Source organism: Lygodium microphyllum, chromosome 7 (assembly GCF_053477565.2).
Source record: "Lygodium microphyllum isolate KBCC chromosome 7, Lygodium_microphyllum_v1.1.10, whole genome shotgun sequence".
Classification (NCBI taxonomy): Eukaryota; Viridiplantae; Streptophyta; class Polypodiopsida; order Schizaeales; family Lygodiaceae; genus Lygodium; species Lygodium microphyllum.
In genome coordinates, this window is record NC_141141.1 from 78548166 (window position 1) to 78573067 (window position 24902).

At 41.4% G+C, this 24902-nt stretch overlaps 1 protein-coding gene across 2 annotated transcripts in view; it reads right to left on the reverse strand.

Annotated features, from left to right (window-relative positions):
• The window catches only part of LOC148033617 (bHLH transcription factor RHL1-like), a 46345-nt gene that overhangs the window by 15576 nt on the left and 5867 nt on the right, over nucleotides 1-24902 (reverse strand). For both annotated transcript variants that reach the window (XM_087681529.1, XM_087681530.1), the window contains exons 3-4: nucleotides 3369-3524; nucleotides 2942-3007 (exon numbers count right to left, since the gene is read on the reverse strand). In XM_087681529.1, coding sequence (XP_087537655.1) covers nucleotides 2942-3007; nucleotides 3369-3524 — 222 coding nt within the window. The remainder of the gene's footprint in view (nucleotides 1-2941; nucleotides 3008-3368; nucleotides 3525-24902) is intronic.

The window sequence follows — 24902 nt, forward strand, 5'->3', positions numbered from 1 at the left end:
TGGAGAGCATGTCTTTGTGAAAAAAAAAAAGAATCTACAGCATTATACCCCTGTAAATATGCCTCTAGGATTTTCTCAAGCACTCAAAAAATTTATCCCTCCTACCAAAGAGAAATCCTTGCAATGATTAAGGCTATCAAAGCCTTTCGCTTTTTCATCGAATTTGTCTCTTTCACAATCAAAATTGATTTGGAACATGTACCAGGCTACTTGACAAAAAAGGCGCCAAATGAAATAGGGAACAAAAGATTACTTTGGTGGTCACTATTCTTTGATGCTTTGGATATCACATTCGAGCATGTGCCGAAAATCCAAAACACTGTAGCTGATTTACTTTCTCGAAAACCACCTTGAAAAAAAGTAAATTATTTCTGATGTAAAATATTCATGATTTCCCTTTATCAAAACCCAATTCTTTGTTCCTGCCCAAAGGCATAAAAATAACTTTATGTAGCTTTACAAGATGCCCTCGCTCCAATCTTCTATGCAGGAAAGGTTTTTTGCCTCTCATAGTTCGCCTATATAAGGCTCTCATTGTAACTCATTGTACAAAGCAAGTTTGACAACAATCAATACCAAGTCTTCTTTTCATTCGCCTTGACTCCTTGTCTCCATATTTGCACTAGTTTTTCTTTCAGCACCATATCTTGTTGCACCTTGCTATCGTCTCTCGTCCGTCTTCCGATGTGTTCGTCTGCCTTCTGCTGTGTACTCTGTGAGTTATAGGAGTTGTAGTGCAATCATCTTTTGAGCTTCAGCTACGTTGTATCAGCTTTTCTTCTCATAGCATGATTCGCAACTTGCACCTCACATGTGCAATATTTACTTAATCATGTGATTAAAAATTAATCCATATGTTAAGTGAGATTTCCAAAATACATATCCTCATGACAAAAGCCATGGTCATGTATGCTCGAAGGCACTTTTAACAAGATGGTCATGTATCCTACTACGAGACATTAATGACAAACACAAAGACATGCTATAGTTCTTCTCTATTTTCAAGAGCTCGTATGATGAACATCGACATTAGATTCTCTCTAAGGCACCTTGGTAGTGCCTTAATTACCTACTACTTGGGTATCCATGGTTCTACTCTACTGATTCTATGTTGTATGGACTGTGATGAGTCCTTATCATTGTATCATTGTATTGTACTAGATTACCCATGATCTGAGAGAGGGTGTTAGCAAGATTGTTAACTCATGTGTGTGTCTGTGCATGCCTAATGGACTCGACACTTTTGTATAGATTTTAGGCATTTTATGCTAGATTGTCATTTTAAGCTAGTCAGACAGCATTTAATACTGGCCAACCAACTATTGGTTATATCCTATTTTAGGCTTATTTATTGGGCTCCTCCTCCTCCTCAATCCAAATAGTCATCATCATTCTTTAGGTGGACTTCCATTGGAGAGAGAAGCCGGTGTCAATGTCCACGCAGCCAATAACTCAACTGTTATACACAATTGTCTGGTGTTTGGTATATCGATTCCATTTCCAGAGCACATCTCTAATTTCTCATGTTGTACACAATTGTCTCGTGTTTGGTATATCGATTCCATTTCCCGAGTACATCTCTAAGTTCTCTTCTTTGCAATATTCTTTTTTCTTCTTTCTCTTTTGTCTTGTGTTTAACAATTTATTTCAGCACTTGTCTATGCTTCCATTGCTATACCACTTCTAACAAATATTACAAATAATAAATAAGATTTAAATCTTGATGTGCAAATCATACTTTTGATGTAATTAGATAAATGTTGATAAGCTAAAGTTGATTGAGGCAACTCTAAAGCAAGAGGCCATCTTCAAGGACCTCTATATGGAGCTGAAACAAATCGATCGTCAAGTCTCAAGTACTCGTAAGGGCAAGCATCAATACCACCACCGCATTGGCCTTCATGACTTTGGGAGGCAAGGCTCTGGAAGCTCCTCTATTATACCAACAGTTGTTCAAGAGAGTCCTCCAATTCAAAAACCCGGGTATAAAGATGATGGGAGTGTCAACAGTAATGGTGACTTTGATGAGCCTTTCAAGGCTTGTTCTAGTGAAGACAGCTCTCCACCTATACCAATGCATCTAACATTGATGATGACGATTCTACATGAATCATTTTGCAATCCCAAATGTTTTACAGTTCTTGAGACCTATCATAAGCATTGAGTCATAGCATGTCAAATGCCCTTTACATGAAACTCTTATATGGCCTTGCAACTATTTTCTAGACTCTAGTTCATGAAATTTTGTACTTTCTAGCCTTAAGTTGCATGTTTTATGTGCGTAATGTATTATCTTATTAGTAAAGCTGATTTTTTTTTTAAAGATTGTATGAAACAACATATTTTATTCTCCAAATTTTTGTGTACGTCCCATGTCATACATATCCATGTTCAAACATATCCTACAAATTGTACTTCACCACCCTGGTGAGAGAGAATGAAGGTTCATACTCAAGGCTACGTCCCTCCATCCTTTTGTTAGACATGATAGCCTGAACAATTATAATCGACTGTAGAAGCACAGTTTAAAGTCTAGCATTAATGCAAAAATAGTTGTTTAAGATATTGCACGAAAAGTCCTTACAGATGGTGAGCAAATCATGCCCCTCTGCTTTTGATAAACAAAACATACTCTCTTCGTCGTCTCACAGCTTGATATCACAAAGTATTTCATGCATTTTATTCATGAAGCCTCACTCGAACCTCTCACAATTTTCCACTGTAACCTGCATACCAAATGCTGTTCACTCACCTTTTAATCGGAATCAAAGATCAGTGCAAAAATGTGCATTTTTGGTTCTAACATACTCACCTTAACATCGATATGATAATTAGTTCATTAACAGTTATTTGAGCTGATATGCCGCTTGCACAAATCTTTAAGTTTGTTAAGTTCAACATTAATTTGCAACGTTCTATGCTAAAAACAAATCTCAAGTACCTTATTAGAATTCGGAACCAACTCTTGAAGCGCCTTCATTCGTTCTGCTATCCTCTCCCGCCGGAGCTGCAGGTGCAAGAGTTTAGGATACAACATAACAATGCAGAACCAAACATCATATATTAATCAAAAAAATACCAATTAATCAAGCCACACATCTTTGCTGCATCAACAATACATTGCACTTGCTGACTGAACAGCCCTCACATAATCAATCAAACCCAGCATTCACAGCACTAGATAGCAGTTGTAAATGCATGGAGGCAACTTCAAACAGCAGTGCATGCAAGAAAGAAAAGGCCATGCCTAAGTTCATCTGACATGCTATAAGAAAAATATGACATGCTCAATAAATCAAAATATGTATCCTCTGCTGAGAGGAATGGGAATCTAGAACAGTAAGTTCCAAAAATAATAGACAACTAACCCGCTCAGCAATACTGTGGGGATCAGTTGCTTGACCTCGTCGAGCTCTTACACGTGGCTTTGGTGCCCCAGCAACAGCACCAACTGCACCTTGAGATTGTGCCATACCTGTATGACTGTCATATTGTGGCATTGAAATACCTTGGCCTGTCTGCATCTACAGAGTTTAGAGGAATATGATTAGCTATAAAATCAGACCAAAACTTTTATCATCATGAGTCCATCAAGCATAACTATTGAAACCTGGTGATAGTACACATTGATCACACCTGCACATTCAGCAAGAACCATGGCATATCAACAAAAATGTAAACTCTGGAGAATGCACTTTCCTAAAGTTTGGCAATGTCTAGTAGCATCACTAATACACCATGCCCTGCTAAAGTTTGTCACAGTCAGAGCTTTACCACTGCTGACAAAGCCATCTTCTAACCCTGACTCTATATGAATTAACAGCAGCAGCAAGAATCTAATTCCATTCCAACATATAAATTTTACATCCAAGGGAATACTTACAAAATGTAACTGATATATAATGCATTCAGCTGATACACAAAACGTGAGCCTGCAAGTAAGGATGACTGATCACTTATATGATCAGTTTGGACAATTGAAAACATAAAATTACGGACCATGTAGCAACCACCACAATCTTGCTGACAGCATCAAACAAGATACATGATAAGAGATGGAAGAGGGCTATTAGCAATCTGTTGTAGACTGATCTGGAAACGACATGCACATGGAAGCACAAGAGTAACTATCATGGGAGTGTCACACTGAATATAAACACATGAGCAGGAGATGCTAGCTCAGATTGGCCAGATAAAGCATCAGATTGGGAGACACTAGCTCAGATTGTCCAGATAAAGCATCAGATTGGACCCAATAAATACAGAATATGCCTGGAAAATACAAAATTACTTTTAGGAAGGACAAAGCCAGATGACAGGCAGGCCACACTTTTTCCCCCACTGACATTCCAGTTGTCCTTGAATGGAATACTAGCCTGATCTAATCTGCTAACTGCTACTCTGAGTTTCCAAATAGTTGTAAAAGCATCCTCTAGTGGGTTGGGAAAACACTGAAACTCACTACAACTTTCCTCTAACATTCTGAGTTGTGAAAATGTATGGTTAAAACTGGTCCATCTGCTACAGCACCAAAAACCGTTGTCCAAAAGTCCTGAAGGTTACTATTGTTGGGGAATGATGTCTTTGGAACTGGCCCACTGTGCTAAAATTGTGGGGATGGACGGTTGGATCTAGTGCCAGAATTGAAACTAACAACCTACTAAATTAGAACCCTCCTGAAAAAGAGATACATATTTGAAATGGCAGTAAAGTGCAAAAGCACTTATTGTGCCAACTGGGGGAACTGGCTGGAGAAAGTTCAATGAACAGTGACGTAATTGAGGTTTGACTTGTGAGTCTGCACAAATGAAGAACCCAGGACTGTATACAATGCTGAAGAGAACAGACTGGACCCTGAGGAAGATCAGTGAGAGCATCATACAGAGGATAGAGAAGATTTGACTGAGAGAAGCGAAAATAATGACAGCCAGAGAGAGAATCTGCCACAGCAGATGTGATCACGATAGCAAGAAGGAAGGATAGAGAAGATTTGACTGAGAGAAGCGAAAATAATGACAGCCAGAGAGAGAATCTGCGACAGCAGATGTGATCACAATAGCAAGAAGGAAAGAGAGACTGATCACCATCATGAGTATGAAGAAGGCTGATGCTATAATAGTGAAGCCAGCCTTCCTTTACAGAAAGGGTGAGTAGATCCCTGATTACAAATGAGTACAGCAAGCAAATTTTACATAAAATAAATGACTTCAGCACATTACCAACTTTGAGCTAGACTGCCCGCATGAGAAAAGACAAGCCAACACTGACTGGCCCCAAACCTTGGTGCCCCTTGCAGTATTTCTTTTTTATTTAGCCCAGAAATGGAGCTTTACAACAAAGCAAGGCTGAGGGTCTGAAAGTGGGAGACATGCTGAGATCTCAAAGTCCCTCTGAGATCCGTCAACTGAAATCTCCTACAATTCCAACAAATCAAGGCCCAATCCCTGACAAATCTGGAATAACTTATCATCTGCTGTAATCAGCAACCTATATCCTCGATTTGCCCCTTGATTTTAGAGCCCGAGGAGCCAAATTGAATCTTATATTGTTGCATGCAAGTCAACCGGCCATAGACCACAACATGCAAACCCTAATTATTGCTGCTTACAATCCCAAGAACAGCAAAATGTCAACAGCAGCACTTCAGGTCCACAAATGATATAGGCAATAGCAATTCGTGTTGCATTTTGAACTTGGGAGCTTCAAGTCTTCCATTGCATAGACCAAATTGTAAGTATTTCATTTTCAATGCTTTTCTTTTATTTAAGTCGGTATCAAGTTTTATTATGACTTTTTTTTTCTTTTTGTAAATGTCTATTCCTCTAATCTTGAGGAATGGCAACCCGTCAAGTCTATTAATGATGATATCAATGTTATGCATGGTTTGATTGGAGAATAAATGTACAAAGGCTAGAGAAAAACACAGCTTGCAAAGAATTGAATTTTTTTTAAACCATGTTCACACACATAGTATTAATCGAATGCGTAATTTTGGAATGTGAATCTAGTGGTTGGCTGGCAAATGAGTTTCATTGGAAAGCTATTTTGTGATGCAACAAGAGTTCAAAATCAACGCAAGAGCTACACGCCAACTCCTATTTAGTATAGTGTCATTGCACTAGATTAACAGGGCACCAGAAATCTACTCCCATCCTTATTCTATCATGCATTGGTACAACTCTCTCTCTCTCTCTCTCTCTCTCTCTCTCAACCTTTATTCTCAACATGCTCTTTGGTTGGGTGGAACAACCATGTCTATTGGGACTACAACATGAGGTTGATTGATCATCAAAACCTACTTTTGCTAAACCACTCTTCTCCTTGTCCCACTCAATGTGTGAGTGCTCGGTGGTGACTTTGTATTGGTCTTCATATATAGGCTTGCCTTCAACACAACTCAAACACAATGCCATTAAACATGTTTATAGAGAAATACATGGATTAATCTTGATTGGAAGTTTTTCATAGTAGATGAGAAGTTTCCACTCTGCTTGCAATTAGCCATATTCAATGAGATGGTTGGGTCTTGTGGATCACACTCGTTGTGCAAAGATGTATCTTGACCAAGATTCATGATGGATTATTTTCAGCCATGAGCATAGTTTATAGTGCCATAATACTTTCTAATTTTATTTATCAATGGCAATGTGTCCTATATCAATCTAGTGTCAGCAATAGATGAATTACCCATGCAACAAGAATGGCTAAAGACTAGGAAACAAAAACAACGAAGAACTAGCTAGATTAGTGGAAAGTGACAAATGAATACACCATTTCTCTTTTCATAATTTGAACTAAACAACTTTGAGAAACACACTAACATAATGCCTATCACCAAACTAATGACCAAGATTCATGATGGATTATTTTCAGCCATGAGCATAGTTTATAGTGCCATAATACTTTCTAATTTTATTTATCAATGGCAATGTGTCCTATATCAATCTAGTGTCAGCAATAGATGAATTACCCATGCAACAAGAATGGCTAAAGACTAGGAAACAAAAACAACGAAGAACTAGCTAGATTAGTGGAAAGTGACAAATGAATACACCATTTCTCTTTTCATAATTTGAACTAAACAACTTTGAGAAACACACTAACATAATGCCTATCACCAAACTAAGAAATGAGTTTAGTGATCTAAATGAACTCTAATTCTAGTTTCCCTAGCTCTTGGCACATGAGCCATTTGTAAGCACTTGAAATACATAATAAACAACAATCCTTTAAGCTGTCCCACTTGAACAATTTACCACCATAAAATTCAAAAGATAGAGAGTGTGTGTGTGTGTGTATGTGAGAGGGAGTGAGAGAGAGAGAGACACCATGTTGAGAGGGGAACTGGCCCCTCCCCCTTTACAAGAATTTATTGAAACAAACCACGAGGACGGAGTACTATTGAGAAACCATTTCTTTATTTTACACAATTCATTTAGGGTTTTGCACTAACATCCCCAAAAAGGGTGGTGTCCACATTTTGGCCACTTTTTCAATGGACACCTACACAGTGGTGCACCACCCTAGACAGCTTACACCTATGAGTAGGCGATCACTTCATTCATTCATCACCACCTTCTTCGATTACCACCACTCTTCTGTCATTCTTTACCCCTCTTCCTTCGTCATCAGATACCCTTCCCTTCTCTCACCAACCCCTTCCACTGCCCTCACACCCCTTCAAGAGGACATTGCGGTTCATGGCTCGTGGCTGCCCTCGTCTTTCCTCTTCTCTGCTTTAGGCACCTTGTTTCATCATCAAGTTTTGCTTTTTGGAGCTCCCCCCTGTCTCATGTCAACATTCACACATGGGCATTAGCTCTCTCCCTCCCCATGCAATGTCATCACCTTCGTTTCGCTGTCCGGACACCTTCCCTTTGCCTTGCATTAGTCTTTAGAGGTTGGCGACAGCATTCCTCCGCCTAGCGTCAATCTCCATCTCGTTGGTGATTGCATCTACCTTGAATTTTAAACACAGAGAGTCACTACGATTTGTATTTGCCATCATCACACAATGTCTACCACCTGGTGACCTTTTCTATACAAGTGTCACCTTTCTATAGTTTGGGTTTTCAGTATTCTGGACACAAGTACTTGCATTTGCATCCAAGCTCACTCCTGAGCATTTGAGAATTGCGGTTCGCTCCCTCCACAACTGGACATCATCTTCTTCATCCCTAGCAGCATCAAAGGAGTGTGGTTCCCTCCCCCAACAACTATCCTTCACCTTCCAATGATTACTTTGATAGCCCACTACCCGGGCAACTATATTTCACTCCATTCACTATGCAAATTCCCATAGGTGCTACCGCTTGATTCAAACAGAATAATGCAGTTATTTATTGAGCTTTGGCTCCATTGTATCAGCTTTTCTTCTCATAGCATGATTCAGTGCATCATCACCATGTTCTTGTGTTTTTGCATTTCTGTTCTCTCTTAGTGTTGCCATACACACACTGTGTTTCTCCCCACAAACCCTACTGTCTCTCTAGTCTCTTTGGCATTTTCTTGACATGGTACAAAGCCTTTTTCTGTTAGTCATTTTCTTGACAAGTGCCTGAAACATATACAATGCGCTGATTTGCTGCAATTAAAAATTAAAGTTTTAAAACCCTAATTTCTGTTTTCAAGCAACAAACTGATTTTCTTCTTTAGAACTTGAACTTGATTGAGCTAAGTAGAAAGTGCTTCTTGGATGAGTGATAGATAGGAGAGTACAAAGCATGTAGTTGGAATTTCAGCACTAAAGCCTACTGGAAATATAGAGAGAGATCTCCAATATACAGGTATGGGGCTTTGATGCTCAAAAGTGAAATGTGAAGGCTACAAATAACAAATGTTTACTGAAAATGACAAGTGTTGAGCAAAATGATAAGTGTAGGGACATTTTGTCAGAGTGCAGCGGTGCGGAAGCGTAAGACTAAAAGAGAGAGAACGCAGAGAGAGGAGAGAGAAAGAGACAGTGGAAGACGAAGATCTGATGTATAAAGTGTGTTGTACACAAAGATATGAAGATATATACACGGGCGCAATGCGCTGGACTGCGTGTCTCCACCTCGACGATGCAACCTGCTGTTCACCTCGAAGTCCGCTGCAGTCTGCACGATCTCCTGTCTGAAATCTGCGAACAGAGACAGAGTCTGCACGTATCTCCAACCTGTAACCTGTGTACAGAAGTGTGTAGGCAGACTACTGAAAACTCGGCTATAAATAGCCAGAATCTGGGCGCCAAATAACTGCAGGTCGGCAGCCGACTGTACTGAAGCAGGTCGGACTGCCACATGGCAGTCCGACTGGCTCTGATCGCTAGCACCCCCTCTCAGAGCCTGGGCGGGGCATAAGCCTGAGGGATCTGGTATGTCTCCAAAGTAGAGCCTGGGGAAGTGCCTTCGTAAACAAATCTACAAGATTGTCCTCCGTCTTGCAGTACTCCACAGTGATGGTCTCATCCAGAAGCTTCTCTCTGATAAAATGGTACTGGATCTCTATGTGCTTCGTCCGGGCATGGAAAACAGGATTCCGTGTCAAGGCAATGCAACTCTCATTGTCACATTGCAGCAAAGTAGGACGAGTCTGGGAGCAGCCAAGCTCCTCCAACAATCTCCGAAGCCACACAGCCTCACATGTGGTGGAAGACGCAGCCCGATACTCCGCCTCAATAGACGAAAGGGCTACCGTGGGCTGCTTCTTGCTACTCCATGAGATAACACCTGCACCCAAGGTGAAACAGTAGCCTGTAGTAGACCGCCAGTGGTCCACATTATCGGCCCAATCCGAGTCGCTCCAACCTGCAAGTACAAGATCTGAACCACCTGTGCCTGCTGGATAATGAAACCCTAAATCAGATGTCCCCCTCAAATACCGAAGTATCCTCTGGGCAGCCTGCCAATGCACCGTCTGAGGGTCACTCATGAACCCGACTAAGAGCCCAACAGCAAAACAAAGATCAACACGAGTGTTGAGGAGCCAAATCAATGATCCAATCAACTGACGATAGCGGGAAGCATCCGCCATGGGAGAAGCTGAATGGGAAATGGCCTTCCAATTCGGATCCATAGGAGTAGAAATGGTCCGACAATCCTCCATCACAAAAGAAACCAAGAGCTCCTGTACATATCTCTGCTAAGAGATGAAGATCCCCCTCTGAGACTGATAAATCTCATGGCCCAAGAAGAAATGGAGTAGACCCAAATCCGTCATCTCGAACGTCTGATGTAAAGCTGCCTTCGTCTCTTTGACCTTCTGTGCATGATCACCTGTGACAATCAAATCATCAACATACAACACAAAAAGCACACAACCAGCCTCGGAAGTGTGTACATAAAGCTGCGGATCGGCCTTGGAACGCCGATATCCCAACTGTGACTGAAGGAACGAATCAATCTTCTCGTTCCATGCACGCGGAGCCTACTTAAGGCCATACAAGGCCTTCTTCAACCTGTAGACTAGCCCATCTGAAGATCCAAAGCCAGGAGGCTGTTCTACATAGATCTTCTCCTTCAAATCACCATTGAGGAAGGCCGACTTCACATCCAACTAGTAGACAAGCCATCTCCTATGGCCAGCCAAGGCAAGAACAGCTCGAATAGTCGCCATACGAGCAGTGGGAGCAAAAGTGTCATGACAATCAATCCCTAGGCGCATTGCAAAACCTTTAGCAACAAGGCGAGCCTTGTACTTGTCCAAAGAACCATCGCTAAGATACTTGGTCTTGAAGACCCACTTGACGCCAATCACCTTCTTATTCGGGGAGCGAGGCACGAGATACCAAAGTGCCATTCCTCTCAATAGCCTCCGACTCGGCTTCCATAGCTTTCTTCCATGGTGCGGACTGTAAAGCCTCCTTCACGGAGGTGGGCTCTCGATCCTGCATAACACGAGTCATCAAACAATAGTTAGAGCAAACAAGCTCCGTAGAATGTGCCTGGTGCCTCCGTGACCGCCGCGGACCATCTTGCGGTCCCCACCCCTCAGGGACCCCCTCGATCCCTGAATCACGGAGTGTGTCATGGGCCCAACGAGGAGGCCGGACCTCTCCTCCTCTCTCTCCATCAGCGGAAGATTCTGGGATATCCACCGGTGGTAACTCCTCAGGGGTGACTGGTGGAACAGTAGACTCTGAATCAGAAACAGAATCAGAATTAAAAGGCGCGGGCTCCAAAGGAACTGTCGCGGGAGCCCAACTCTCCCCTGGATCTCCCAGAACGGGATGCTCTTCACCCGCTGCTATGGCCGGAACCTCCATGAACCGCACATCTTGACTGGTGTACACATCCCGCTTGACGGGATCATACAAACGATAGCTTTGGGACTGAGAGCTGTAGCCAACAAACACCTGTCTTCGGGAAGTTGCTTCAAATTTATCACGATGAGTCTTGGGAATGTGAATATAGGCATCCCACCCAAAAACCCTAAAATAAGAAACATCGGGCTTAGTCCCAAAGTAAGCCTCAAAAGGTGTCATCCCATCAACGGCCGAAGTGGGGGATCGGTTAAGGATGTGGACTGCAGTAGCCACAGCCTCGGCCACTGAAATTGAGGTGTCTGTCGGTGCTCCATCATGGTGCGCGCCATCTCGATCACACTTCGGTTCTTCCGTTCAAGAATGCCATTTTCTTGAGGAGTGTTGGTATTAGCAAACTCCTGGTCAATACCTTTATCTGCACAAAAACGAGCAAACTCATTAGAAACAAATTCACCACCCTTGTCGAATCACGTCTTCAATCTCCGGCCTGATCGGTTCTCCTCAAAGAGAAGCCAATCCTTGAAGTGGGAGAAAGCTTCTGACTTCAATGCCAAGAAATAGGCCCATGTCATCCTGCTATAGTCATCTACGATCAGCATGAAGTAGGAGCTCCCTCTCAAGGACTCGTTCCTCATAGGGCCACAAAGATCCGTAGATACAAGCTCCATCGGTGAAGTAGACCGCCGCGAAGCTTTGTTGGGAATCGCATCCCTATGTTGTTTCCCACAAATGCAGGAGACACATGGCTGCTGGCTCACCACTATGTCCGGCAACCCTCGAACAAGCTGTCCACGTGACGCCCTCCGAAGATAATCATAGTTGAGGTGACCAAATCGAGCATGCCATAGCTCTAACTGTGTCTAAGAGGTAAGAAAAAGAGTACAGAGGGCGGTAGAAGACTTCAATTTGTAGATGCCATTCTTCTCATATCCTGATGAGAGAACCTTCCGTGACCCACAATCAAGGACTCGCACCGAATTGCTGTCAAATTCCACCATAAGTCCAAGGGAACAAATCTTATGAACTGACAGTAGATGATACCCTAAACTTGGTACATGCAAGACCTCTGAGATATGGGTACCACCACGTCCATCTGGAATAAGCTGCATCTCACCCCATCCTGCAATAGACACCGAAGAGCTATCTCCAATGAGAATCTGCCCACGCGAAGGTCACAACTGGGTAACACCATCTAATGGAGTCATGTGCCGGAAGGCACCACTGTCAACGATCCACTCTCGAGCCTGGGGAGCTGTCATTGCAGCATCACAAGCATTCGGTGTAGAGTCCTCAATGACAACGAGATGAAGAAACGCAGCTGATAAGGGTGCAGCCACCGCTCCAGAATCCTTCGTATCCTTCTTGTTGGTGTCCTTCTTGTCTTTGTTAGGGCAATCCTTCTTCCAATGGCCGGTCTTTCCACAAATATGGCATGTGGATTCTTTGTCCTTGTCCTTGTCCTTCTTTGACTTGTTATCCCCCTTCTTCTTCTTCTTTTGGTCCTTCCCCTTCTTCTAAGAGGCTTGACCTGTCAGTGCCTCCGACTTGGAAGCATTCTATCCCTTTAGTTGTTTCTCTTGGTCCAGGACCATAGGAACCAACTCTTTCCACCGAAGAGTGGACTCTCGCCCCGAAGCAATAAGGGCGGAGTAAAAAGTACCGAAGCATGGCGGCAACTGGGACAAGAGTGTGATCGCCATGTCTTCGGAGGAAATTGGCTTCCCTACATTCTGAACCTGCATCTGACGCTCTCTAAGCTTGTTGATGTGCTCCCGCAACAGAGAAGACTTCTTCACGGACAAGGTCCGCATCTGTACCTCCAAAGAAACCCGCTTCATAAAGGTCATCTGGTTATACATCTGATCAAGCTCCAGCCATATCTCCCGAGCCACTATCAAGTGCTCGATGTGGGCTATCACGGCTGTAGTACAAGACAGAAAAAGAAAGGAATGAATCCTGGCATTCAGTTTGTCCCAGTGAGACTGTGCCTTGGCCAACTCCGCACGAGCATCGGAAGAGAGTTTAGACTCATCACTCACCGAGGGCCGGTCGATCTCCTCCTGTACAAGCTCCGTCAAATCATAGGACTCAAGGATGGCCAACATCATCATGCACCAAATGCGGTAATTGTCGCCATCGAGCTTCTGATCTGCGGGAAGAGCTGGTAACACAGGCACCTTCCGGTCCATGATCGTCTGGAACTCCAAGTCAATCTCTGTAGACATCTTCGCCTGTAATGCCTTTACAAACGCAAAAGCAACCCCCTCTGACAGTGAAAACGCAGCCTGCTAGGGTTCTTCCGCATCCCGAAACTTCTTCACCCGCCGGAGGCGATGAAAAAGCAAAACCTGCACTTGAAAGCTGAAAACTCAAACTTCCTCCTCGTCAAACAACAGTAAACAGCAGCAAATCCACCACCTGGACTCCTTTCCCGCGCGCCCACGCTCGCTTCAGCCTTGTTCCGAGACGCAGCCCTCCTGCTCGCCCTCGAACGCTGGAAACTCAGCCTTGTGTCGCGATGGAAACTCCTCTTCAGGTTGGTTCTTCACTCAGTCAGCCCTTCTACACTGCTCTAATACCATGTCAGAGTGCAGCGGTGCGGAAGCGTAAGACTAAAAGAGAGAGAACGCAGAGAGGAGAGAGAAAGAGACAGTGGAAGACGAAGATCTGCTGTATACAAAGATATGAATATATATACACGGGTGCAATGCGCTGGACTGCGTGTCTCCACCTCGACGATGCAACCTGCTGTTCACCTCGAAGTCCGCTGCAGTCTGCACGATCTCCTGTCTGAAATCTGCGAACAGAGACGGAGTCTGCACGTATCTCCAGCCTGTAACCTGTGTACAGAAGTGTGTAGGCAGACCCCTGAAAACTTGGCTATAAATAGCCAGAATCTGGGCGCCAAATAACTGCAGGTCGACAGCCAACTGTATTGAAGCAGGTCGGACTGCCACGTGGCAGTCCGACTGTATAGTCCAACTGGACTGCAGTCCGACTGGCTCTGATCGCTAACACATTTGTCTCTTTCAAAATGATACGAGTCCTATTCTAAATGCCACATGTCAATTTTCTAAAGAAAGAAGATTAAAAACCTTCTACTCTAAGAACGTATCAAATGGTTAAGAATTTAGCATAGCTACTAAAAACAAAATTATTCCTTGCATAATTCTGAAGCTTTTGACACAACGGAATTTCCATTTGAGTAACTTGCAAAAATATTAGCCTCATAACTTTTAGGAGTCACTAAATTTAGATTCTAGAGAGCTTAATTCTATAGGTTTACCAATTCATGGTTTGTTTCTTTGATCATAAGCAATTATATAGCTTTACCTTTTCACGATTTGTTTCTTTAATCATAAGCAATTGTATAGCTTCACTAGTTCATGGTTTGTTTCTTTGTGGTCATGAGCATCTAGTTTCGCTTTCTAAAACCACTCATTATACAGGTTTCTAGTCAATGTGACCACTCTAATGAAGAAAGTCTTAGTCTTCTAGGCTTTCTTGTCAATCTAACTGCCCAACTAAACTTGTGATTTCTCTTGGACATCTCATCAATGACAACCCAAATATAGTTACAAGGCATTCTGGCCATTGGCCACCCTTATATGAAAATAAACATTTAACTGAATTTATTAAATACTCAAACAATATACAAATATCTAAGTATTAAATTAATTGAATCTTTGAGTCAATCCATCTTAGTAATAGTTGATATACAAAAGGTTGATTACATCCCTCCCTCGTGAAATCTATCATGTCCTCAACAAGCTGCTTAAAGTTCTTTAAATCCTTCATCTTCTTCATATCTTACAAGTATTTTTAGATAGTCTTAAAATACTCTTCTAGCATCCATTTAGAATCTAAATGAGAGTAATTTTTAATTTTCAAAAGAAACTTTCTAGAAATATTCATTCCTCATTTCCTAATCATATGAAAAACTATTTGTTGTGATTAAAGTATATCTTCCTATTCATCTACATTAGGAGGATCCTCCATTACAAGTCCCAATGGTGGGGATTCTTCATAAGGCTTCAAAAGATGGATGTAAAAAGCATTGTAAATTCTCCTATGCTCTCGAAGTTTTAGCCTATAAAAAACATCATTAATATTTTCAATGACTTCAAACGGCCATAATTTCTTACTACAAGCTTAGTGACTTCGGATGAAGACTTATTAGAGTTTCTTAGACAAGCTTTGTTAAATTTCAACCACCCCCCATCTCCTTCTTGTAAAACCAAGTGTCTTCTATACTTTACCTACTACTTTCTTTTATTTTTCTTGAGATCTTTGAATAGTTCGTCTAACTTGGGTAAAAGTTATATCCATATCATGCATATATTTATTGGCATGAAAATCTCCTTCTTTGTTTTAGGAATAGGTAGTAAGTACGTTTTTCCATATATGAACTCAAAGGGTGCTTTACTTGTAGAAGTATAAATTGTATTATTGTAGACATATTCTACCAAAGACAAATACTTTTTCTATTATTGATTAGCTGCATAATAATAGCACTTCAACATATCCAATTTTGTGAAAATGACAATCTCACTTTGACCATTTGTTTAAGGATGATAAAAATAAGAATAAATGAGGTTTGTATCCAAATTTTCAAAGAGAGCTCGCCAAAAGAGACTAATGGTAGCCCAGTAAGCACTCAACAAGGCTCAACCAAGCCTTGGAAAGGTCCTCGACTAGCCTTGAACAAGTATTGAAGATAGGGAAGCCAATCCATATCTCAAAATGGAGTAAAATGGTGCTACCATAAAAGCTATAAGTCAAGCTCTCTTCACGGGCTGAATGCAATGTCCATGAAGCTTCTTGTATGCCTGCTCTAATACTAGTTGAAAGGTGGAGCCAGAGTGAAACACAAGCAAAAGCAAGAAAGAAATGAGCTATCGGGTTCAAGCAAGAGAGAGCAAGACAATATGTGGAAACTCCCACGATCACAATGTGTGACTTGCCTTTCTATTATTCTATTGTCATAGTAAGAATAAATAATAAAGTGACAATGATGGGCAATCGCTACCTACAATGTACAAGTGTACGAGCAGTAAGTATAAGTAAATATAGATCACTAGGCATAGGCAACCTTTAATCCCCCAACAATTTTGTTACTCGATAACTTGTATCATTTCCTCAAATGCACAATGTTTGGAAGGTTAGAAGAGATTCCTTCACCTGATCTCAACTCTTTGACAAATAGTCTTTTTAACTACAATAAAATGAGCCTACTTGTTGAACTTGTTAATAATAGTCCATATGCCATCATTATCATTTGCTAATTTTGGCAAGCCAAAAATGAAATCTATATCAATGCTTTCCCAACTAATGTTTGCAATGCTTTCTCAAGGTTAGCTCAAGATTGCTAATGGTTGTAAAAGCCCTGCAGGCTTTGGGCAATCAAACTTTATCTTTTGGCACACAATAGTCAAGGTCTAAGAACAACTCATTGGAGGAGTCCTTACTCTTCTTCTCCTCCTCCTCCTTTGGCAATGCTACTAATTTCTTATAGTCCTCTCGGAGATACCCCTTCTTATCAATGACCACAATAGGAGCATTGACTTTTCTTCTTCTGCTTGTCACCCCTCTCTAAACTGAAGCAACAAAAGCATCCAAAGATTGCCACCAAATCAAGATGGTAATCTCTCCCATAAAAGCAAAGCAACCTCAAGATCAAGCAACATTTAAGTCATATGATAAAAACTTCAAAGTGTTGTTGATGTTTCAGCTCATAAGGCATTGACAACACCATCAAACTTTAGAGGCATACTGCATATTGTGAAGCTAATCTTAGATCTATGTCATCATGAGAATAAATGATTGAATCATATTACTCACCTTAAACCCAATAGTATATAACTTGCCATAGGGAGCCCCACCTCACATAGTCGACGGAGCCTTCTGCATAAGTTGAAACTTCCAACATCTTTGGAGATCCACAAGAGGCAACCGCTAGAAGGACTTACTTCAAGATGCATCAAAGATGAGTTGAGTATATACCCTAGCATCCGCATTGTCCCAATTGAGGACAGCTTTCTCATAACTGTCCCCATCTCAATCTGATTGAAGATGAGATGGCTTTCAAGGATCCAAGGCATCCTAAAATGATGTATCAGAGTCACTTATGCATAAACCATACTTTCATAGCAACACTCCAAGGTTAGATAGTCAAGTCATTTAAGCTTGTCATTAGTATTGCAATATGGAGAAGCCATTGTAAATGAGATGTTGAGAAGATAAAGTAAGGGGAAAGAAATAGATAGGCACTTAAGATGAACAACCCAACAAAAAGAGTCCAACATTTCAAGCAGAAAGAAAACAATTCAAACAAGATAGAGGAACATATACAAAGAAAGGATAATGAGAACAGCACAACAACCAACAAAAGTGATCTGTCCCCTAAGTATGTTGGGATCTGGCTGAAAATGCATGCTAAAGAAGCACAAACTGTCAAACATATCCATAGGTCCCTCATTGGGCTGATTTTTGCAATCCATGAAGGGCTGACCAACATGTGCAGCGAATACCACATCTCCACTAACAAAAATCTTATTTGTGGAGGGTTAGAATAAGCGATACTTTTACTTTCTACACTGCAACTAATAAAAAAGCATTTGACAACCTTGTCTTGTACTTTATTTCTTTGTATCTATGGCATCAAAGCATATACCAAACAACCAAAGACACAAATATGCAACACCATTGGTTTCCAACCATTCCAAGCCTCATAAGGCATACATTCAGCCAATGCTTTAGTGGGGTTACAATTTAGCACATACACTCCACATACAATAGCATCAATCCAAAAATTTAGAGGTAACTTATTGTGTGAAAGCATACAACGTGCCATTTTCATCAAAGTGCAATTTTTTCTTTCAACCACATTGTTTTGTTAAGGTGTGTAAGGTATAGTACAGTCTTGTGAAATGTCCCTTTCAGCAAAAAAAGAGTTAAGCACTCATGACATGTATTTGCCCCCTCAGTCAATATAGAGTGTAATTAGCTTGTATCCACTACCATTTTCAGCTAAGGCCAAGAAGGTTTCAAAACATGCAAACACTTCTGAATTGTGGCTCAAAGCATATATCCAACAATGAGAAGTATGTCATCAATGAAGATAACAAAGTACAAGTATCCTTCAATGGATTTGACATACATGGGTCCACAAACATCACTTTGCACAAGCTGTAAATGCTGATCAGCACAAATAGATCTGCCTTTGGGAAACGAAGCACGATGCATTTTGCCCAGCACACAACTCTCTCATACATTATGAGTAGGTGCTTTCAATGAGAGAGATCAAGCACCATATTTTTGCTTCTTAGGTGAACCAAACTACCATTATTAAGATGACCGAACAGAGCATGCTATAACTCAATGTCATCCACAATGGTGGCAGCAACCGGTAATGCATCCTTTGATGCTTTCCTCTCATATAAATCAAGCTGATAGAGGCCATCGTACAATGTACCAATGACAATGAGGGCATCCCCATCACTATAATCATAGACACTGCATCGATCCATGTGGAATTTAGCCACCAAACTAGCACATGCAATAGCTGAACTGAGTGCAATTTTTTCTTTATTCCATACACATACAAGACCTTTTCAAGCATGATAGTTTTCCCATCTACTACAATAATAAGAGACATAGTTTCAGCTTGTCTCTTGGTGGGAGAAATACGGAATTATGCTCCTACTTTGGTATGTGATTGGTGACTTTTATATTTTGAATCTTGATTCTCTAATGCATTATACAACCTAGGTAATAGGTTTTATAATCTATTGCCCACCTATATGTTGATTTTGCGGCTTCCATAGTAGCAATTGCCAATTACTTAACCTCAATCTCTTAAATTTGAATAGAAATGCATTGCCATTCACATCCTCTCGCAATATTGTAGTTTAGGGCAACCTGCTGAGAGGAGCTAGAGCACGTGGGTCCTCTTCCACATCAAAAAGAGAAACAAGCTCATAACTGCCCAGCTGGAGCGTTTAGTGTTTTGCTATTGCAATCTCCAACTTCTTGAGAGGATCACTCTATCCCCTGAGCCTTCACAGGTAAACTAGTAATGATTAGTATTATAGATAATTAACTTTTTAATCTTAACACTTGGCATTTCTTGAAAGTTGAATTATAAATTGTAATATGTATAAACATTGAACATGTTGAATCTTCTCTCATATAATATATCTCACCTTTATAGGCAAATGTTGACAAGATTCATATAGAGAATATGTATGACATCCCACAAATACCACAGGAGCGGGATATCTACTCCATGCTCTATGAGGAGCTATCGGCACTGGCGTATAAGACTTGTGCACAAAGGAGGGTTAGAGTGAGGGCCATACATGGTCATATATCATAGGTAGAGTCAGAGCCAAAGGCCAAGGCTGAGGTTGAGGCTCTGCTTCATCAACTTCTCGATCAAGGTTCAATGGCAAGTGAAAAGAGGAAACAATCAAGCATGAGTGTTGCTAAAAATTCAGCAAGTGCGAAGGATGCAACAACACATTTAGCAAGCTTGGATATTGATCAATCTTATGTTTTGTTATGTATTGTTCATATAATCCTTCTTCACATAAACATAGTCTAGTAGTGGCTGAAAATAGTAGGATACGGTATTTTCCAAACCCATAATGTCCTTTTGTGACCTATTTGTATCATATGCAAATGTAAAAAAGGGGAGTTTCGTTGTATGTGCAAATAATGCTTTATATGCAGCCTAGTTGTGAATCTCGGCCAAAATAAAGAGAATGATTGCGGAATGCCAACAAATCAGCCTCTACTCTCCTCATCATATCTATATCATCCCCTGTGAGGCGCCTCATCTACTCCATGAAGCCCTCCTCTAACTCCTCACTAGTGTACTGCTCCTCACGGCGCCACAGGGGATGCAAGATATGTGCGACAACATGGATTGGTTTATGGAACCAATCCCATCGTGCATTCCACATTGCACGAATCTCATCAATCCTTCAAAGCGAAGGATGATGGGTCATAGATAAAAATTAGTTAAAAACTTAGAAGTTAAAATAATGATCAATCATCAAACAATCATTAACACCAAAAAATTACATGAGTAAAAGTTAAACAAGAACTTACTTGTCCTGGGGCAAAAAGTTGTTGTAAAGTAAGGCCTTGTCAATTTTATCCATACACTCATATAGAAGGCCCAAAGTATTCCCCCTCATATCAATTATGTGCAATACAATGTAAATAGAAGTGAGACTTTTCACCAATGCCTTTGCCTCAACCCACCAACACTCATTTAAAATATTCCGCCTGAAAGCAAGAGCCTTTGGAGACTCTCTCACACCATGCGAGCCATTCCTAGCATGCAATGGTCCATATCAAATTTGGATGAATCCATATCAACCTCTCCAATACAATATACATATAAGCAAACCTAGTGGTAGAGGGCTTCAATAGCTGAAGTGTGCTATTGGCTCAAAACATGCTTGTAACAGATATTCTCTTCTTCACAAATCTTACCATACTTGTTGTTGTCTTAAAAATGTCATCCACCCAAGATATTTGCTCAACATCTTCAATAAGCAAGTCAAGACAATGGGATATACATGGAGTCCATACTATGCTAGAAAACTCCTCCTTAAGCATTTGTGTCATAGACGCATAATTACTTCCATTATCTATCACCATCTACACCACATTTTGAACTCCTCATCCATGACGACTTGTCGCATGTGCTTCCAAATGAAAGCTCCTGTTACGGTAAGACTTAAGGCAAAGGCATCGATGGCCTTAATGAACATGGTGCCTTTACATAAAGGCACCAAAACATTATAAACATTTCTTCAGCACGTATCCGACTATCCGTCGCATAATATTGTGCATCCACATTTTGCCCATGTCTCCTTTCAAGGCTCCAATTGAGTCTCTATGGATGCTTTCTCCTTTCAAAGCTCCTGTGTGCGTAATGCATCCGCAGATGGGCCTTCCCACTGACACCCTATGTGGCTCATTGCCTTGATTGTCTTCTTTAATTGATGTAGTGGCCACATTGAAAGGGATAGTACACCGAATAAATAAGTGTGTGAGTTTCCTAGGTTGCCTCCACAATTGCTTACCTCTGAAGTGTTGAGCTAAAAATGCATTCGCTTTACTTAAACAACCTCAAAACTTGCTTAACTAACGAAGAAGCCTGGTTTATTTAAAAGAAATGCGATCCTAGAGAGTTTGTGTCCCATAAGCACAAACCCACTTGGAAGAGCCCAAACTTTCAATAAATACGTACGTTGCTCTCCATTCAATCTACGATCTCGTTTTTGCAGATTTCAGGTGTTTCAGCTTGTTGCCCACACCCCGTTCGCAAAGGACATCTCAGCCGAAGCTGTCCATTGCTGTCTACATGAGTTGGCACCTGATCCCCAACCCTCTTCACACACTTTGGAGTTGATTCTAGTCAGGCGACTGTTGTTCCTACACAAACCTACTGATGTACACTTGCCACATCATCACAGCCCTACATTTGCATCTTGTAGGCTGTCGCCCAATTGTCCTACCTGTCGACTGGCAGTTTTCTCTCTCCTCCAACAATCGCCAGCTCCTACAGGCTATCCCAGGCTGTTCTGCCTCCATTTGGTAGTTTTCTCTCCTGCAGCTTGCGTTTTTAGTCTTTCTCTCTCCTCACTGCCGTCTGTATTAGATCCAGCTTCTCGCTGCTACGTTTGCTAGTGTTCGACATCCGGAGGCTGCCTTGCTGTGATTTGGGATCCGTTCAAAGTACGACATTCTCCAACTCATTACCCTTAGCCTAATCCTTGAGATACAGGAGTTCGAGGTTCAACATTCATTCACTGCATAATGTGTTTGCTACATGAGCTACATGAGCATTGTAAATTCAACAATTATATCATTTCAGTTATTTTCTGTGTTCATCGTCTCTAAGTTACCCTAACCCTAACTAAGTTCTTTTATCAGTCTATGCTTTGTCATACAATTGTTATTTGTGTTTCTATGTCAAAGTATTTCTTCACATGAATTCCTACATGAACACTTGCACCAAGCAAGGAGCCCTTTTGCACACCACCACTAGAAGATGGCAACAAGGTCCTTTTTGCACTTTGACCCGATACGGATATGAATACACTTCTTTTTTATGGACACTAACATCTCCAATTTGGCTAGCGCCACTAGACCCACTAGCCTCTCCTTGCCCCACTTGTGCTTCATTAGCCCGATGTGGTGTTGAATGAGAGGATTCATCCTCTTCTAGCTCAATGCCCATATGCTTTCGGCGCCAAAGATGGAGACTTACTATTACTTTTGTCGGCACAGTTACGCAAGGTTTGATATCTTTGTTGGAAACGCATGTCAAGTGGCCTTTCACGCACATTACACTCCCTAATTTCTCCAATCCATAATAGTTGCACCGCCACTTCTTTAATCCGCCGAAGCCCTCATATCCCTTGATTGGAGTAACGTGCCTCCAATATGGTTCCGGTGCCATGATTAGCCTTTAGCTAGAAGAAGAAGAAGAAGACGAGGACGAGGACAAAGAAGAGGAAGGAGGCGGAGGAGGAGGAGGAGGAGGAGAACGAGAACGAGGACAACGAGAAGGGAGCAGGAGTGCTCAATGCGGCCTGCAAGACTGAGGAGAGTCGAGACTCGAGACGATCCCAATTCGGACCCGAAGCCCGTGTTTTCTCCCTGGATAACCCGCAATACACTGTCTATTTCGGACCGTAGGACACCGAAACACCAATCTACCATTTCCGTTTCAGTCCAAAATAGTCCATCCATTTCGGCAACCCCGAAACGTTGTTTCAAGGTACTATGATCCCAAGCATCTTTGGCCATTGTGCACGATCGAATACGTGGGATAATCTGTCTTTTACACAAGAGTGCAATCAAAGCATGAGCTTGGGCATCATGCCCACCCCATCTCAATTGATCTACAATGGGAGCTACAACAGGGACTAGAGCGAAAGATCCACTAGTGACAATGGATGAGCTAGATGAAACCATAGCATTCTATGTAGCCAAGCAACTCATAGCATTCTGTGTAGCCACGCCTACAGGTCTAACCTTTGAACCACATATATAACCCCAAAGCTACTTGGCTACTAAGACATGCTTCATCATGTACACCCACATGGGATAACTAGTGCCATCCAATTTGTGGAAGTCTCCAAACATATTGAGCAAATCATTTTGCCATGTCATGTCTTGCTGCAAATTGCTAGTATTTGTCACCAACTATTATCCAAAGTACAAAGGCAAAAACAACACAAAAATAAAGCAACGAAAAGACCAAAAAGCTTACAAATTTTCAGAAAATTGATGATGGTGAGGAAGAATTAGCTGCTATAAAAAGGCTCCAATCTCAGTTGATGTTAATGTAGAAGGTGTAATTAGCCTCAATGTCGATGACTTTGAGAAAGTTTCACAAGAGCTCCAAATTTTTGGCATGATATTGGGCAATTTTGAACACTAAACACAAAATCCCCAAATTGTTGATGAAATTTGGGGTTTTTAGGCAGAAACACCCAAAAATTTTGAAGAAATTTGGAGAAAATTAATGACTACTACAAAATCCCTAAATTTTTGTGCTTGTTAAGAGGCTACGCACAAACGAGGGTTTAATGCTAATTAAGGCTGAGCAATAACAAGGTTATGATGAAATACTAATTTTTTGATGTCAAGGCTGCCGAAGAGGAACAAGGCATCAAGTGCATGACATGGCAAAGCTGACACGTCTTATCAACTAAGTTCTCAAAATGTGTGCTGCCTATCAAGGGATCAAATGGAAATATCATGCACAAGCAAGTCAAACCACAAGCTAGCAACAGGCAAGAGACAAACATACAAGCGATCGACAACTATCATGTTTGACACAAGCTATCATCACACAAGGCAAGGCTATCTATGACTAGGCGACTGTTTGTTGAGCAAGTAGCATTGACCAAGCTGCATGAGCTAACTACTCAAGATGTCGACCTTCACTCGGAGGATTGCACAATCGAGATGAGAACTCCAGCAAGTTGGAGTGATCAGTTCTTCAATGAACACACAAAGGGCAACAGATGCATGAAAAGCAGCAATCGCTGAGTTTAAGAGATTGAATGGCACGGTTAAGCCAGTAGCAACGGTGATTGAAAAGCAATAATCACAGAGTTCAAGAATTAATGGCGATTAAGCCAATGGCAACGGTGATTGAAAAGAGATATACTCTAATACCACTATTAGGTTAGGTTTGAGCAGCACACACATATACATACTCACAGTGAACAAGTGAACAATGAGAGAGAAGTGCTATAATGTCACATCCACTATGTGTAAATGATATGAAAGTACAATCCCTAAGGTACTAAGTACCACACCCACTGATGGGTATTCACACAAGGAAAAAAATCCTTCTCTAGCTAGAAGGTAAAAAGTGCCCATGGAGAAGGATGCGTCCACACTAGAACTTAGGAGGAACATTGAGTGTAACAAATATGTACCAAGCTAACAAGTGCATCCTAGTCAAGGAGTTGAAACTTATCTATTGTCTCATTATGGACAATGTAACAAACCTCTTCATGAAGGCTCTTCCATTGTCTTCAACTCTTCATCATTTGGGCTTCAACAGCAGTGTAGAAACTCACCTACATTTACTTTGCTACTTTTATGAACCCAATGT